The sequence below is a fragment of the Astyanax mexicanus genome, chromosome 15, assembly GCF_023375975.1.
Source record: "Astyanax mexicanus isolate ESR-SI-001 chromosome 15, AstMex3_surface, whole genome shotgun sequence".
Lineage (NCBI taxonomy): Eukaryota > Metazoa > Chordata > Actinopteri > Characiformes > Acestrorhamphidae > Astyanax > Astyanax mexicanus.
In genome coordinates this window covers 27130813-27149959 of record NC_064422.1, presented here as the reverse complement: position 1 = coordinate 27149959, position 19147 = coordinate 27130813, and the positions used below count along the sequence as shown (strand labels likewise).

Genomic DNA, 19147 nt, shown 5'->3' with positions numbered 1-19147 from the left:
CTTGCAGACAGGTTGTCTGGGCTTAGCGGAGTTGTTTGCCTGTAATAGGGTGTCAGACTCCACATAAAGGGGTTTTATTAATAAATCCTAAAGCCAGGGGTCAGAGAACATGTACATTCATTTTTAAACAACATTTTGCTGTACAAATCTAACTGCCCATTCTTTATTCAAAACATATCACTGTAAGAGCTACTTGAAGTAGAACTTCTTATATATTTTTTTATACAGCTACCTGTTAAATGTTCTCAGAAGATAGGTATTTTAAACATTTCTCTCTGCTTGCCTGCCTACTATATATATATATATATTTTATCATCTTTGCTGTATGTTTATTCTATTTTTTTTAATTCAAATTTGGTTGTCAACATCTGAACTGCTAGGACCCCTCAGTCTCAATGAGCTCAGAGTTGCCAGGTTTGCAGGTTTCTTGCTAAATTGGGCTTTTTTTATATATATAAGAGGATATTGGATGCTTTGAAAGATTACCGCAATACTCATTATAATGCCCTTGTAAACAAAATGCTTCCTAAAACAAAGTTTAAAGAGTAGTACCCTGAGATTATTTTACTATTTATAACAAGTTTTTTTAACAAGATATTGGGTTAGATTTAGATTCTGAACAGTGGGTTTAGAAGGGACAGATTTTGGGCTGGATATTTGCACTACATCTGGCAACCTGGAATGTGCTGCTTTGTTTAGCAAGATGGGTCTGAAAAGTTGCTAAATCTAGTGATAAAATTGCTAAGTTAGCAAGACTGCATGTGACCGCTATTGTTGGGAAAGGGAGGTCGGAGTGCACAACATGTTGCAGTGCATGCTGGGGATTGTAGTGCAATGGATTGTGGGCTAGACATCCGGCCCACAGGGCTTGTGTTTGACACATGGTTCAAATGAGATAATATGTTAAATGTCTGGGATTTGGTTCCTATAAGATAAAATATGTAGAATTTCTGAGATTTGGGTCCACATATCTTAATCCCCGCAATCTTCTCAAATCAGCCGCATGCCAAATGTGACACATTCCTAATGTGTGGTCGGAATGTCACAGTTTATCTGCCACTCGAGTAGCCGAGACACATCTGCAGCGCAGCGAGGACCAGTTTACCCTGCATAATTTTACATTTAGCAAACATCGCACCATTTCCAGTACACGGCAGCACAGGTGGAATATGTAATGGGGAATTTATTTCCATCTGATGGTCTCCTCATTGAATATTCAGCCGACTCTCAGCCGAATTTGCCACAACTGTCTGAGATCAAACGGGCTCCCAAGTGCAGTCTCGAGACGTTGCAGATGAAGAGATAGCACAGATTGCTACGCACTGGCTGCTCTGCCCTGTTTGTCCCACCTCCGTCTCAGTTACTCTCCCTGACCAGTGTCTAATTAAACCTAAACTCTGCATTTTCAGAATGAAAAGCATTTCAGACATTTTTCAACTGAGAAAGATTGAAAGCAAAGAATGCAGGAGATTTAACAATGGATGTCATCTTTTTCTTGTTGCTGAAAAAATCTGTTCAGACATATAAACATATAAAAGCATTTACATAATACGACTACTGTGCTGCTAGAACTGTTGTGAAGTTGGTACTCTATGGAAAATGTAAATAAATATACTTGCATTACATTCAAAATAAAAACTTAGAATACACATCAGATGTTGAAAATGAGCCTTTTTTAGGTTTTTACTATTTCATGCAACACAAAAAAGGATGGGCCAACAGAAGGCTAACAAGGGTAAGTGGCTCTTATAAAAACAGCTGCAGTAGGGTGAATTAACTTGCATAACTGTCTATAAAGAAATGTTTTAGAGAGGCTCTGTAATCTATGAAAAAAAAGTTACCTGATATTAAAGTATGTCCCAAGTATGTACTTTAATATCAGGTACTGCGTTAAAATTAGTCATGATTCTTTACTGGAAATTACTGCATAGACCACAATTTATCATGCAATTCACAAATGCAAGTTAAAGCTGTATCATTAAAAAAAAAGAAAGCCATGTCAACATGATCTAGAAACGCTGCAGTGCTCTTTGACCCAAATCTTTGACAACTAAACTTTATATGAACTTTGACTTTTGGATGTTTTCTTGGTAAAATTCAGAGCAGTTACTAGACTGGTCTCAAGAGGAACTCATACAAAATTGATGCAATCATGGTGCCTAGAACACTACTTATTTTGCTCCACATTTTAGACATTTAAGCAGATATAAATATTGTAAATGCACATTTTCAGCTAGTTGTGAAGTATGTTAATTTACAATACATATAATATAGCAAGACAAGTAGCAACAAATATAGGTCTAAAAATGAAAAAAAAAAAAAAAAATAGACATGAACCTACAATAGCCAAGATTTTATTCATTAATGGTCTTATTTCATAATTTTTTTTATTCATTTTAAACATGTGAGCAGTTTTTTTTGTGAAAAATTTGATATTTCTTTCGACTAAACTAACACTACTGAACTCTTACTTCTTGGTAATTCGTTGCTGGGCATTTTCACCATGTCAAAGCCCCAGTATCCGCTCTATATCATAAAATTCGTCATGAGCGGTGCCAACTTTGACCGATGTTCTGTCGAGTTGGGCTACCTTGTCAAACCTTGTTTTCCTATTGTATAGAGCTGGATAGACAGTGTTTGCTCTGCTGCAAGGCTTTAGCACTGCCTTTGAGTGTTCCCAAGCCAAGGTGGGAGAGGCCATGAACTCATCAGTATTTCACAAGAAATACATTTCAACAAGAAAAATTGGATTTTATTGGAAGAAGACCTTTAAAATATCAGTGGATCCAATCCCAATCCACTGGTTTGTCCTTAAAACATATATACCAACATAAAAAAACAGCTACTTGTTAAAGATGATCACTGATCTCCTCAGTCAGTATCAATAAGAATGTTTATAATATTTTTATAATCACAGCATCTGTATAGCATACTGAATTTGTGCTGTTACCAGGTTAAAAGTATCCAGGATGCCATTCGAGACAAGAAGAAGCGCTTTAACTTCATGGGTGAGGAGATAAACCTGTTCCCTTCAGTGGGAATATTCATCACCATGAATCCGGGCTACGCTGGCAGGACGGAGCTGCCTGAGAATCTCAAAGCACTTTTTCGGTAAGTGTGGGAATGTCTTAGAGTAGTCAAGGTAACTGGGAAAAGTTCTTTGTTCAGATCTCTGCAAGCACTGCATGCTGAATAAACGATGATGATGAAACTCTATCAAAAGACCATCTGCGCAAACTGGTTTTATTCTTGCTTCCAGTTCTGGAGTCCCAGCACTGTTTAGAGTTTAATTTGATCTAGGAAATCAGAGAACAAGCGAGCTGTTTGACACTGAGTGTGCTTGTGCTGTGAACATTTATTCTATTTATTCATTTATTCAGTTTATTTTTTTTATGTATTTAAATTGATTTCTTCACCTGTGTGTGTAAGTTGTGAGGTGTTATCTTGTGAATAAGGCTGAACACTGGCCAATGCTCATGATCAGGCATTGTGAATTCAAGTAAAGTTCAAGTAAGGTCTGATGGTGGTTGCCAGATGAGTGAAAGTTGTGTGGACATGTATTTAACGTTCCTCCGTGCAGTGACCCATTTAAAGCAGGTATAAGTGATGGGAGACATTACTACCCACAGTGGACAGTGCAGTGAATAGTAATGATTGTGACTGGGGGTATCTTGCTAGAATTGTCCATATGAACAGGCAGTTGACTTCATATGCAATGCAGGAAACCCCACATGCATATGCCAAATGCTTTTATAGGACGAGGCAAAATTCATGGGACAGGACAATAGTTTCTGCATTGTGACATGTGATATTTCATATGTAGTATAATATATAGTATAATCAGTGCTCAAAATAATCAGTAGATTCTTGAATTTCTCTTAAAATCAGTAGTAGCAAAGTATTAAAATTAAAATAGTTTGGGTATTTTATGAGCAGGGAGCCACTGCTGAAACTGTTCATTGTTGTTTTTGTCTGTTTTACACAGTCGCCTTTTTTTTAAGCAGCATTTCTCACTTTACTCTTCTGCAGGCCCTGTGCCATGGTAGTGCCAGACTTTGAGCTGATCTGTGAGATCATGCTGGTAGCAGAGGGCTTTATTGAGGCCAGACTGCTGGCAAGGAAATTCATCACTCTCTATCAACTCTGCAAGGAGCTGCTGTCCAAACAGGTAAAGCGCATTTAACCTCCCGTAATGCTTATCTACTACAAGAAATTTAAACTCGGGTCAGTTCAGTTCAATACAGAATTCAATTCCAAGTTTAAATAGTCTATTATATGAAAAAAAAAATCTCTTGAAAAAGTATTTTGATACTGAGTATCAGCATGCCAATCGGATCTTTTTTTTTTTTGTATAAATAATACAGGCACACTGATTCAATAGTTTATTTATTTTTTTTATTACTATGTTATAGTTCGTTTACTATCTCATAATTCAGTCTGACTCTCTTCTCTGAGCTTCTCTAAGATTCAGCTATGAGATCATTTAAATCACTGCAGTTAAGTGTCTGTAATGATACACATTTTGGAATGATATTTGTTGAAATAACCAAGTTTATAGGGAGTGTGTTTTAGCGTTAGCCTTAGCTTCTACTCAGTTCTTTATTGCTGTTTAGGTTCTCCTGCCAGAACAACAGAGCATTTCTTTAATTGCTATAAATGGTTTCAGATATCATATAGACTTCAACTCAAGCCTTTAATTTATCTTCTGAGAATTCTTCTTTTCAGTGCTGCCTGCTGGGCAGTGTAATGTGCATTAATAGTGTCTTACACCAGGTAGACGCCAAATGGCCTTCTGAATTTTCACAATTTTGTTAAAAACAAGACTCAGAACTGGATTGGGATTAAAATAGCATGGAATAACCTGGGAAATCATCCATACACAGCATTTCTGGTGGAAGGTAATCAGATCAGTTGGGCCAATTAGCAGCCTGATTACATCCTCACTGCCCAAGTATAATATAAATCTAAGTTCAAACTGCAATACAAGGTAATTAATGACTCATGAGCTAGTGGAGCTCCGTGTGTATGGATACACTGAGTAAGTTAAGAGGATCACTCAAAGACTGTAGATTGTAAGGCAATAGTGGATAGACATTCCAACCATCTCAATCATTCCACATATTAATAGAGTCAGTTTTAATAGAGAGAGAGAGAGAGAGAGAGAGACTAGCAGGCCATTCTAATTGTTGAAACATTATCCTTTGGAGTGCAGTGTTTCATCTAATGGCCTTTTCTACCTCTTTCCGTTTTCTATAAAGGCCATATTTTGACAGTTGCAGAAAGAACATTTGGTTGTTATGACAGTTATAGCCTGCATTATTATAACACCCAAATATTTCTCAAAAAAAGAAGCTCTGTAATTCTGTACGGTACAATAAATAGTACGAAAGCCATAATAATTTCCCATTTAGAGGATTCGTGTGCGTGTAGGCTTTAAGATCAAGCAGCTTGCAAAAAGAGATGCCTAGAATTACCGCTTGATATTGCTGGACTTTTCTAATGTAGTTTCATAAATTAACTAGGAAAATATATCTATATGTATTTCCTAAAGAAAACTAAGGCCCAATCCCATTTCACCCCTTGGCCCCTTCCACTTATCCCTACCCCTCTGTTTTGCGTGCGCGCGCAAAAGGGTAAGGGTGTCCCGATTCTTGTTAGGCTGAAGGGGTAGGTTGGGGGAAGGGATAGGGGTTGTTAGCCCTTTAAACTGAATGAGAATCACTGGTAAGATGGCAGAACAAGCGACCAAAGAAACCCACAAATGTAAGTATTTTCCTTGTTAAACGTGACAATTATCACTATACATTACCATAGTTTAATAAGTAGTTTTAATGTTTTATGGCCAAGTTCTTCATAACAAGCATTAAAAAAAATATCTAGTACTTTGTCTCAGTAGCTAGTTAGCTAGCTAACTTTTCCTTTCCACCTTTAAATAGTGCAGACGGAACGGAAAAATAATATAAAAGCTAATCAAAGCTAATTTCAGTTTCCCATCACAGAGGAATTAGAGAATAGACTATAATAATTAATTTCTGCATCATCTCTCCTCTTTCTGAAGACAAACAATGCATTAAATAAACTAGTTATCCATCACGGCTAGGTTACTGAACTTTAGCGCTTCTGATGACGTATCGGGTGCGTAAAAGGGTTGTCCCAATTCAAGTCAAGTCAAGTAGTTTTATTGTCAATACTGCATATGTAAAGGACATACAGAGAATTGAAATTACGTTACTCTCCTTCCCAATTTTACAGCAAGTACAGATAATAGATATAATAAAGGAGAATGGGAGACACTATGTGTACAATACAGCAGGGACACAAATAGACATACATGAGACAAAAACAAGGTGCAGTGGTGTGGGGGAGGAATAGATATATAAATATAAGTAAATAAGTAAAAATAGATATATAATTATAATATAAAAGAGTGGGAGACACTATATGTTCAATACAGCAAGACACAATAAACATACGTAAGACAATAGTGCAATATTGATGGTGATTGAGATGGAATGACAGTAAAAATAGTAAATAACAGTAGTGCAAATACGGTATATGGTATATAGCTTAAGGCTGGTAAAGTGAATGGGTGCGTAAGTCCTTAAAGTTCACAGTTTAATTAAGTGGAATTAAAGTGTGTATTGACAGTGCAAGTATATCAGTAGTGCAAGTCCGTTTGGAAGGGACCAGTACTTTGTGCATTGTAGTGCAGAGTTTCAGTACTTTATTAGTGGGGGGGTCAGGATGCTGAGTGAGTGTGTGCTTGGGGCAGGATTGGGATAGGGGGTAGAGCAGGAAGAGAGTTCAGCATCCTCACAGCCTGATGGATGGGGCTGTCTCGCAGTCTGCTGGTCCTTGCCCCGAGACTCCGCAGTCTCCTCCCTGATGGCAGCAGGATGAAGAAGCTGTGTAGTGGGTGAGAGGGATCTCCTGCCAGACGGAGGGCTTTCTGTGTGAGGCGGGAGCTGTACAAGTCCTGAAGGGAGGGGAGAGAGGTGCCAACAATCTTCTCAGCTGCTCTCACGATGCGCTGGAGGGTCCTGCCGCAGGATGCTGTGCAGGCCCCGTACCACACGGTGAAACAGCTGGTCAGTATGCTCTCGATGGCCCCTCTGTAGAAGGTGGTCATGATGGGGGTGGGGGCTCCAGCTCTTCTCAGCTTGCGGAGAAAGTAGAGACGCTGATTTGCCTTCCTGGCCAGTGACGCTGAGTTGGTGCTCCAGGAGAGGTCCTCTGTGACGTGCACACCCAGGAACTTGGTGCTGCTCACCCTCTCCACAGCAGTTCCGTTGATGAACAGAGGGGTGTGCAGTGTGTGAGTTCTCCTGAAGTCCACAACAATCTCCTTGGTCTTCTCTGTGTTCAGAGAGAGATTGTTGTTAGTGGAAGCATAACTCTGTTCCAAGGGGAAGGGTTACACTTGAAAAGAAGGGTTAGGGGTAAGTGGTAGGGCCAAGGGGAGAAATGGGATTGGGCCATAAAGGTGGTTATGCAAGTAAAGTGCTTCCCAAAGTCAGAGAGAGAGCACAAATGGCCATGCTCTAACACATGTATCAGAGCTCGGTTTCTACGCTTACCTCCAAGTGCACTATATAACCAGTGATGCTGCATCAGCTGCAGTCTGAAAAGAAGCAGTGGCTGATTTCACATGCATCAAGTGTCTGATGTTATTTAGAAGGAAGATAAAAGTTACCAGGAATAGTATATTATTAAATTTTGACTGATATGGCCAATATTTATTGAGCTGCATTTATTGAGTAGTGTGCAAACTTAAAGCAACATGCCAGACGGCTTCTTGGAGTTATAGCGGTTTCTAGTATTTTCTCTATATAATCCATCCCATGCAGTTTGATTATATATACTGTAGGTTTAGCAGTAGATGTGGGTGTTTATAGCATGTCTAATAGCATCTCACACATTTTTAATCGTGGATAGGTCTGTCGATGCTTCTGTTGTTTTTAAAGGTAAGCTCTTGAAATGGCAGATTCTTGTTGAAAATGTGCACCAGAATGTGCATTCATGAAAGGTAGGGCCCCTGGTTGCAGGACCTTATTAGCCTAAACTTGTATTAAAACCAAAGGTAACCTGACTGGCATGTACACAGGAAATTTGGCAGTGTTAAATCAACACTGCTAGTGTTAAATTAACACTGAGAGTGTAAAGTTTAACACTAACAGTGTTGATTTAACACTGCCAAATTTCCTGTGTATGATATGTATTTTTTTTTTCTATGATGAGGGTATTCATTTATTATTTAGAACTAAAAATCTTCTGACACATTCTCCTGTTTCAGGACCACTATGACTGGGGTCTGCGGGCGATAAAGTCTGTGCTGGTGGTGGCTGGCTCTCTGAAAAGAGGCGACCCTGAGCGGCCGGAGGATCAGGTGCTAATGAGGGCCCTGCGAGATTTCAACGTGCCGAAGATCGTGACGGACGACATGCCAGTCTTCATGGGCCTGATCGGGGACCTGTTCCCTGCTCTGGACGTGCCCCGAAAGAGGGACCTGGACTTTGAGAAGTTTGTCAGAGAGTCGGTGCTGGACCTGAAGCTGCAGGCTGAAGACAACTTTGTACTGAAGGTAAGAGCTGCTGTGAATTTGGTGTCACCCTTGGGCGGTTGAGCTGCTGCTGTGGAACAAACAGCATATTCGATAAGGCTTCAGCTTGACTGCAGGATTGTGGTATGGAGGGCTGCTATACTACACGTCGCTCTTCCTGAGCTTCAGTGGCTAAATGGATTCTCTGTGATCAGATACAAATCGACCAGTAATGGGTATAATGCTCAAGTCATTCAAATAGGAAATGGCTGTGCACTGTGCATTCACTGCCCTCTTTCTCAGAATGAAAAGCCTGTCTGAGGCAAAATGAAACGGTGTACCTCGAATGCATGTCTGAAGGCAAGCTTTTGGTAGTGGGTGGTGGTGAAATCTGCTGCTAACAAGGCTCTGCTCGCAGGCATTCCCACTAAAACTTGGTCTCAGACACCTCCACTGTATATACTTTTAGCATTTAGAGTAAGGAAGCACTAAAATGTAAAATTTCGGGTACCGGGTATATTTTAGCTTGAAAGCAGCCCCTATTTGTGATTCATTTCTGATTAATTTAATTAGGGTTAGCACTGGACGATGTGACAAGTTATATTGCAATACATTATTCTCAGTTTTGATCGATACGCTAAAATTTCAATAACGATATATCGAAAGCTTTAGAAAAACTGCTACAATGGAAATCTGCACCTACTACTGTCTGAAAATTACTTTTTTGTCTTTCAAGCCTCCTCTCACAAAAAAACTATATAATACTTTAAAAATAAAAATGGTCAAGCTAAATCAATGCTCACTTTTAAATAATACATATCGAAATACCACAAAAATGATATCATCATGATTTAAACATTTTTATCACGATAAATACCGATATCGAATTATTGTGCGTGCCTTATTAAGGTCTCCTTAATTTTTAAACTAATAAATTGTCAAATTACCTACTTAGGTTAGTGTGTGTGGGTGTGTGTAGGGCTTCGAAGCCCAATTTCATTACCAATCGATGACTAGCATTGTTATTTTCAATTAAAAAAATGAAAGAAGAAAGGGTTGATGTGTGTGCTTTATTCTGCCTCCATAAAAGTGAGCAAACAACCCTTCCAGTTTAATTTAATCCTTGTCAAATGGATTCTCTATAGCATAATTAGCATGATATTAATTCAGTATTTAGACACACTTGGATTAAATTTGGATTGCAGATTGTAGATCTTGATTAAGACGTAAGCCTCTATAGCAAGCAGCAGGTGAAGCTCTTTTACTTGGTACCAATCAATACAGCAGCATCACTATTTACTACTTTGTCTTTTAACATTTATAAAAGGGTCCCATGGTTATTTTTTAATTTGTGTTTGAACAGAAGTACTTAATTGATCTTAAATCTTAAATTGTGTAGAGTATGCTCTCTACAACTATCCTAAGACCACATATCTCTTCTTTTGCTGTCATACCCCGATTTTGCATGTAAAGAAAACTGTTAAAACCTATTTTATCAATTGTTAGACATTTAGAATGTAGCGCATCATATTTCACTCCTAATGCCACTAGTATTTTCAGTTCTAAAAGAGTTTATTTTCACCCAGTATGGGATGACAGGAACCTGACAAATACCTGTTCTCGTCTATGACACAAGCAAAGCAGCGTCTTTCTAGCTTCTGTCTGCGATTGTGGCAGCAGTCTATCCTACATCACATTAACTCTGACTGTGTAGCTGTAGTTCTGACAGCCAGTGACAGAGTTCATATAAAGCCTCCAGAAAATCTGACCACCTGTCTGTCCAGCGCTGTCTTCGTAAGATAGAGTGTGCTCTGGCTAACCTGAATAGTTTTCCTTAAGGTCAGATTAAAATTGGGAATAAATGTGAACGAAGCCCTGTTTAGACAGGATTAGATTTACATGGGATGGTGGGGTGTGGTTGATGGTAAGTGGTTGTGGTAGTGCTGGGCAATTTTCACAAAAAAAATGGTTAATTTGAATTACAGTTTTAATGCAATTTTCAAAATGGAGTAATCACGATTTTGCATAGCTCATACCGAAAAGAGTTTCAGCACTCTCAACACAAACACCCGGTGGGATAAAGCGTGTATTTAGCTAGAAGTAAAGCCTGCCGTTTCTTAAAAAAACTGCAGCATCTTCACTCTCTGGTAAGGATTCGTGATTGAATTATGTAAAACAATAATAATCTCTTCTTCAAAATTTCTTCTGTGACTTGTTTAGTGCTTGTATTTTCAGTCACAGACCCGCGTTCTGAAGTATAAAATATGAAGTATTTTTTATTTTTGTCATCTGTGGTTTGACTTTTTGTAGGGGGGAAAAATTGGTTATAATCGAGTTTTTTTTTTTTTTTTTTTTTTTTTTTTTTTTTTTTAACCATAATCGCCCAGCACTAGGTTGTGGTTGCTGGTTACTGGTTGTTGTTGACCGAGTTTATAAGTGATTTTAGTCTCGTCTGAACGCAACGTCATCTCAAATGTGTCACATTCCTATATCAGTAATAATCTAATCTAAATATTGTCACATCCATTTTTTTCTTTTTTTTTTTTTTTCCTTTTTCCAATTTATCTTAAGTATGGAGGCCTTCAGTGAGTAATGTAGTTTTGTTGTTTGTTATGTAATCAAGACCAGGAACTGCAATGTCTTGTTAGTGGCTGTCATTGGAAGTGTCCAATCTCATTCCCACATTTTAACTTGTAAAACAAAGAGCACACACTAAATGCAAAATGGAGACGTGAGTTTAACCCCAGTTACCAGCCTACTGTGAACAAAATCCCTTCAAACAGCAATGACTTCAACCAAACATTTTAACCAAACTTTTTCATTTTGTTGCATCTCCATGTCTCAGATCTCACCACAGCATTTCTATTGAATTATAATCTGGAGTTTTCCGTTCCAAAATGCTTCACCCTCACTTTGGATGAATGACTGATGTGTGTATAGTGTTGTTCTCTCGTAGTAAGACCCACCATCTGTTGAACTTGAGTTCACAGATGGATGCCCTGATGTTCTCCTGTAGAATTTGCTGATCCAATCCAGAATTCACGGTGTCGTCGGTGATGGCAAGCTGCCCTGGACCTGTGCCAGCACAACAGCCTCAAACCTTCATCTGACTAATGACGGATCAGTAAAGCTTACACTTTATAGAAGTTCCAGCCTGATGAGCATCGACAGCCCTGAGATCCTTAGAAATCTTTGCTGTAAAGACATGCCATGCCCTTGTTCAAAGTTTAGATTTTAGCCTGATTCAGATGGAATTTTGGAGTTATGGGAGTTATTGGAGTTTGGAGTTATGATTTTGGAGTTATAATTTCTTCTAAGAAAATTATCTCAGTTTTCCGCTGTGTGATGTTCCATCCCAGATGCCTCTGATCCCAGAGCAGTCAACACGCTTCTGGACATTGTTAACAAGTTTGGTAAAAAAGTGGCATTTTTTATGTAATACCATATTTTAGTATCTGACAAAGTTTGGAAGGGATAAAACATTGCTTTGTATTGACATATGCACATGCAAATATTTGGGTTCTCATTAGAAATGAGCTTTTTTTATTAGAATTCATTGGATTATTGGATTATTTCTGGATGCAGTAGTTTTATTTTACATTTGACAAACGACATCCTCCTCCTCTGATAAACAAGAGCTTTGTCCAGTTTCAGCGTATGTGCAATTCAGTTACAGTGTAACTCAAATTGTGCTTTGAGATACAGTACAGCAGTCTTATACTTTATGTATACCAGTAGGTGTTTGTAGTGAAGTGGCCAGTGGGTGTATGTAAATGTGAGCTTTATGCTGTTGTATTTTGTGCGTGTGTGTGTGTGTGTGTGTGTGTGTGTGTGTGTGTGTGTGTGTGTGTGTGTGTGTGGTATAATGTAGCATTATATCCGTCCTCTTGTAAGACCTGTCTGCCTCAGCTCACACCAGCTGACATGATTGACAGGTGCTACAGAGCAGCTCTCCCTGGTGGGCGGTTCAAAAGGGCTCCAAATGTCACTGTGTCACCAGCAGAAAGATAGCCAGCGGATCTGATTGATGCTACAATCACACACTTCTTTTTCTTTTTTTTTTTCTCCTCTACTTGCAGTCTCTTCCTCAGCTCTTCTTGAACATTGGTTTTCTTTTAGAGCCGTAAAGCTGCTGTTGTGTTTGAGGCAAATAGACATTAGTGTCATCGGAGTCTGGAACTGGATATATTGGACAAATATAAGGAGAAGCAGGAATTACAGTGTAATAGCGCCTCAGGTGCCCCAGGCTGAGCTCTAATTTCCAGCATTAGGGCCGGCCTCGGCTATCGGCTCGGCCCGCTCTTCTCTGCAGAGCCAGGGGAAATAAGTGCAATCTTGCACAGGTCAAAGAGCCACCCAAACAGCATAACAGCACTCCATCAGCAGGGCTGAGCACTCGCCGAGGTGTTTAACCCCTGCCACGGTGCCGGAGCAGACGCTCGGCCATCTGACTCCGGACCGCGGGGTCAGCGGCATCCGTCCTCCTTGACAGGCTGAACCCTGAGGCCGGGGCAAGAGTGCGGGAGCGGGTGTGGGTGAGGGGGGGACAGTCAGGAGTTAAAAGTTCAGTGACAGTTCCAGGAGTCTCTGTCTCTGATACACATCACACATCAAATCACAGCAGCCACAATCACAATACCTTCTGAGACACTGAGAGCAGCCCCACAGGGAGCAAAGTCAATGCTATTGATTAAATGTGCCATCTTTCTCCGTCTCTCTCTCTCTCTTTCCTTCTATGTATGACTCTTTCTCTCTCCTATCCCTGCCTTACTCTCTTTCATTGTCACTTTTGTGTGGGATGTGGTGGAGTGGGAACAGAAGAATTATCTGCAATTTTTCCAATTCTGTAAATGGGCAACAGAACAGTTTATGGCCAGACTGCGGTCACTGAGTCTGTACTTGGTCAGAATCCATTTCTGTTTTGGATTGCTGACGGACAGGAGATACAGTTCCACAGTACTCATTTTTCATTGCAAAAAAGCATTAAAACCTACAGGTAGAGTGGATAGACTGAGTTTTAAGACTATAACCTGGTTTAGACTGCTAATAGAATTGGTAATAATAATGAAATATATCAATTAGTACAGCTCCAATTCCAAGTCTAATAAAATGTATATAAAAATAAGTTTGCAGATCTTGTAGACACACATTCACATAAAAAACATAGAACACATATCAGATGTTGAAAGTGAGACATTTTACAATTTGATAAAAAAATTAAAAATCACAAGCCGTATTTGGAACTTGATGGCACCAATGCATATCAAAAGCATGGGGTGGGCCAACAAAAGGTTAGAAAAATAAATAAGTAAATATTAAAAAAGATTAGGCATGAGTATAAAAATATTTTTTTATTGTAGAAGCAAAGATGGGCCGGGGTTCACTAATCTGTAAAGTAACTACAGAAAGATTCCTCAACGCATCATTGCAAAAACAGTGAGAAATCCCTGTGTCAGGGACATGGCCGACGATCAATATTGGATGCTGGTGATCTTTGGGCCCTTAGGTGGCCCAGCATTAAAAACCAGCAACAGGCATATATTAGCTCACCCATCTAAATCATTGTACTCAGGTTCCAATCATTTCCATGGCCACAGGTGTATAAAACCAAGCACTTATTCATGCAGACTGCTTTTATAAACATTGGTAAAAGAATGGTTTGCTCTCAGTAGGCTTGTCACTACTAAATATTCCACAGTCAACTGTCAGTGCTATTATAACAATGTAACAAGTTAAAGCAGCTTGGAATGACAGCAACTCGCGCTGTCTGCGTAAAATGTCTAGCAGATTCTGAGGTGCGTAGTGCGCAGAGGTCACTAACTTTCTGTATCAGAATCGGAATCACTCTATTTCGATAAGTATGTTACACATACAAGGAATTTGGCTTGGTGAGAGCAACACATGTATGGTATGTAACAGTTACACAGACTATTGACAAACATTAGACTATAAAAGGAGGTACAATAAATAAATAAATAGAATAAGAATTTAAAGCTCATTCTGTTCTGTGGTCAGATGAAACAAAATTTGAAATTTTAATGGTAATGTTTCTGGATGGGGTTGACATAAAAATTGTTGGGTGATACATCTTTAACCTGCTTTTGTGGATTGTCTGGGCTCTCTCTCTCTCTCTCTCTCTCTCTCTCACTCTCTCTCTCTCTCTCTCTCTCTCTCTCTCTCTCTCTCTCTCTCTCTCTCTCTCTCTCTCTCTCTCTCTTTCTATTCCCTTGTTCTCTGTTCTATTCTCTTCACTCCCAATTACTGCCCTAACTTTTTCCATTTCTCTCTCTTACTTTCTGTCTCCAGTCTGTTTCTTTTTGTTTTAAACTGTCTGTCAGTCTCTCTCTCCTTCACAGTCTATTTCTATGTGTGTTTGTGTGTGTGTGTGTGTGTGTGTAGGCTCTGTCTCTCTCTCTCTCTCTCTCTCTCTGTCCTGTGCTGTGGTTCTCTCTCTCGGTGGGGGGGACATTCTCTCGTTTAATGCGCTGCGTTCTCATCGCGCTCCAGAAATGTCCTAATCATGTCGAGTCGAGTGAGCTGCTTGTGACTGAGCAGGCTGCTCTTCAGCGCAGACGCCACCGCTGAGAGACACACACTACCTCCACATCTCTCTCCACACCACGCTGACTGCCACAGCTCACACTGCTGCACTCTCAGCTCTTCCTACTGCAACAAAAATTACTTATACATGCAGTTTAATCCAGGAAACCCAGGATTACTCTTCAGCTAAATGTTTACCTACAGGGTGAGCGGCCCACAAAGTACAGAATAAAATAAGCCAATATTAAATTAATTCGTTTAATTATTATTATTGAAAATAGCGATTAAAACTTTTTATGCTAAATATGGTTAATGGGCCTTGCTTAAAAGCCCATGAGTAGCAGCTTGTCGAACCTGGTATTGAACCTGCAACTCAACCTGGTGCTCTAATTACTGAGCCACCACTGGAAAAAAACTGCAAAAAAGATTTTTATATCTTTATTTTAATCTGTTTTCAACTAAATGTAAATCTGGCAGTTGTTTTTGCCTTGTGTAAAGCATCATAATCAGTGGACCAATAGAATTGTTCCAAAATGACTTGTAATTAAAAAGTGATCTTTTGAAAAATGAACTGAAATTAATGAAATGATTTTTTTTTTGTCTGTTGTAACGTCAGTATTTTAGAGAACGTGAATGTAATTTCTTATAGATTTGCTTTGTCTACTTGCACAGACAATTCGAGGCAGATGCTCTGTGGGTGGTTTTGCGTTCTGTGAGGTGTTCTCGGTGGACACATGACTCTGTGGATCAAGCAAAGTTAAATACTCACACAACTTTGGAACTTAGTAATAGACTGTTCCATCCATCCATCCACGGTCAGGCCTTGCTCAGACTCTAATAGTTCTTTTTACATTGATTTACATGCTATCCCATGATTTTTGGCATATCAGTGTAAATGTTGTACATAGATAAAGCCTTATTTCTAAATTACTGCCCACATTATCATGTTTATATTAATATATATTTATATTTATTTTTAATGCAGATTAAGGAAATATAAATCTGAAAGTTTCATTGTACATGCCCAGTCACCTGTGCCCAAAACTAAAATCTGAACAACCTTCCTGTATTAAATGTAACTGGATTATGCTTGCATAGTAATTGTGTTGTAATTGTGCTTCTCTCGCATCGAAAAAAAAAATAGCTGGAAGGCTTGTTTGGTGCCCTGTTGTTAATTCCCTGCCCTGTGTTAAGCCTGAACTGAGCTCTTAGTTCTACCAGTAGCCAATTAAGTTCATGAAATTGACTTTTACCTACATGGTCCTGGGGATATTGGCCTGTTAATCATCATATACAGTGTCCATCCTATCATTAATACTCTGTCTGTTTCTATTGTTTCTCCACACCAATTAAAACTGCATAAAAGTGCAGAAAACCGCACATGCAGCAGTGCCTTCGGGTTTACACACATATCTAGTACACTACATTTGGTGTAACATTTAAGCGACAATCTATCGATGCTTATCAATGCTTAATATGTTATAGAGAATTTATTAAAGAAAGGACAAAGTGAGAGGCTATGATGCTACAAATAAAAGTTTGCTTTAAAGCAAAATGTTGCTTCAAAGTATGTATTAAAATAAAAAAGGAAACATTACTGTCTCGTCACATCATACTGTTTCAAAAACTTTTGAATGTTTCTGTCAGTACAGATGTTACTTTAGACTGATCTTCCAAAAGATTTATTTGGTAATCCTTTAAAATAAGGGTACATTTAATGAACAGTTTTTATATCACAATTAAAACAGGGTCCCCGGGGGGGCCTGAAAAAGTCTTAAATTTACTGTAAATTTGCTGTAGGTATTACATTTTCAGACTGTGTGTTTAATGCCAGTGGGAAAGCAATTACTAATGTAAATGGAGAGCTAACTAGTGTCACCAGGGAGAAAGCTAAGGTTAGTGGAGAGCTAGCTAACATTAGCATTGGGGGAGAGCTAACTTTAGCAGCGAGCTAGCTAAGGGTAGCGGAGAGCTAGCTAAATTAGCAGCAAGCTAGATAAAATCAGCTGAAAGCTAGCTAACACTACCTGAGAGCTAGCTAACATTAGCGGCGAGTTAGCTAGCCAACATGCTAACATATGAACTTCATCGGTGGGCCGGCTAACGTTAGCGGTGAGCTAGCTAACTGGAAGGTCAAGATAGGTCTTGACTAAGACCATTATAAATAACAGATCATTTTAGGCTGCATAATTTTAAAGTTTTAATTACCAATATAATACATTGTTTCCTACCAAAGATTAAATGACTGCATTTCTGGGTGTTAAATAAAATTTTTGAGGTCTTAAAAGGGTCTTAAAAAGCATTAAATCTGACTTCAAAAATGGTGCAAGAATCCTGTAATAATGTCTTAACTAATGTCTGTTAATAAATTGCACAAACACAGTAGTGTATTCAAACAAAATTGGTTGAGATGGATGGTGTGACTGTGATGTCATGAACAGTTGGATTATGGGATAAGTAGTTGAAAGGTTTTAGTCAGAAAAACTACATTTGGACCAAAAGTTACACCTTTAGATAAAGTCCTCTGATTAATATAATAAGATTTGAAACCTTATTGTTTCTTATTTTATAGAAAACTTGGCATCTTGTCTGGGAGGCACCCTGAACTGTACATTTGAGTGGCCTCCCTGCTCCCAACACACCTGATTTAACTAATCAGTAAATTGGCAAGCCCTTTCAGATATGCAGTGACTGTATTAAAGCAGGGAAAGCACTATAATATGCAGTGCAGGGTGCCTCCAGGACCAAAAAAAAAACAATGCACAAGTCTTTGGTCATTTATCAGTAACAATATAATGGGTTATGTCATATTCAGCTAGGTATGAATCAGGCAATCCGAGATATGGCCTGAAGGGATACTTTGGATTTTGTTTTTGTAGATACCGGTAAGTGAGTATGTTTGTCTCATTTTCCTTCTTTTCCTGTTTGTAAAAGCATGCATCAGGTAGTACGCTTTGATATCTGTTTTTTATTTTTTTATTTGGAGGAATAGAAGCGCTGGAATCTTTGCTTTTGCCTTTCAAGTACAAAGTGCGAGCTGGTTTTATTACCAACCTTGTTGATAGTCAGAGAAATGGTTGAGTGAGCAAAGCAGTGAAGAGTGGTCCTTTATGATAGAAACAAAAGAAAAGAACAAAGAAAAGCAATGAAATAAACACTGAAACTAAAATGTGCTGTTAGCCTGTAAATATGCACAAACAAGCATAACAATAGCCTGCTTGTTCCTATACTCACTGACCATTTTATCAGCTCTGTTGTACATATAGGATCACTTTAAAGTCCTGTAATTACAGTTTTTGGTGCTTCTGTTTTTATACATACATTATTGTCCTCTTTTCCCCCTGCTCTAAAACATTTAAGACCCCACAGGACTGATACAGAGCAGGTATTATTCTCAGCACTGCAGTGACACTGACATGATAAGTGGATCAGACGCAGCAGTGCTGCTGTAGTTTTTAAACCCCTCAGTGTCTCATCACTGCTGGACTGAGAATAGTCCACCAACCAGAAGTCAGCAGTGTCCTGTGGGTAGGATCCTGTGATCACTGATAAAGGACTAGGACTGCAGCGATTAGGCAGCGAAATCGACAACATCGACTATTTAAAAAAACATTGTCTATATTTTATACATAGGGAGGGCACAGCGGATTATAAGGCGCATTATGCGACACTAGTAAGGAACACAGGTTTTGCCATGTTTTCCTGCTAATTCAGCAGGTCTTGCTGCTGGGTGGTGGTGGGATAGGTTAAATAAGTTGAGTAAAGCTAAATTAAATAAACAAAACTGTCATTCTTAAAAAAAAGTCAAGTCTCCTGAAAAGCAACAGGCTACCGGCCGATAATACTCACTTCTGAACAGCGAAAGAGCTAGCACTTAGCATGGTTAGCGGCTTATGTTAATATTGCTCCAGCCTTAGTGCTGGAGAAACTTCACTGAAACTCCTCTGAATATCGCTGCACTTCAACAGAGTGGCTTTACTGCTCCTTACTTCAACCTGACTGGTAAAATTCATACATGAGGCGCACTGATGATGTTTGGGGAAAAATAATGGATTTTAAGTGTGAAAA

General features: G+C 39.0%; 1 protein-coding gene across 1 annotated transcript in view; it reads left to right on the top strand.

Moving 5' to 3' along the window:
* The window catches only part of dnah9 (dynein, axonemal, heavy chain 9), a 163885-nt gene that overhangs the window by 40583 nt on the left and 104155 nt on the right, over positions 1 to 19147 (top strand). Inside the window, exons 30-32 of the mRNA XM_022668867.2 lie at positions 2954 to 3111; positions 4030 to 4168; positions 8294 to 8581. Coding sequence (XP_022524588.2) covers positions 2954 to 3111; positions 4030 to 4168; positions 8294 to 8581 — 585 coding nt within the window. The remainder of the gene's footprint in view (positions 1 to 2953; positions 3112 to 4029; positions 4169 to 8293; positions 8582 to 19147) is intronic.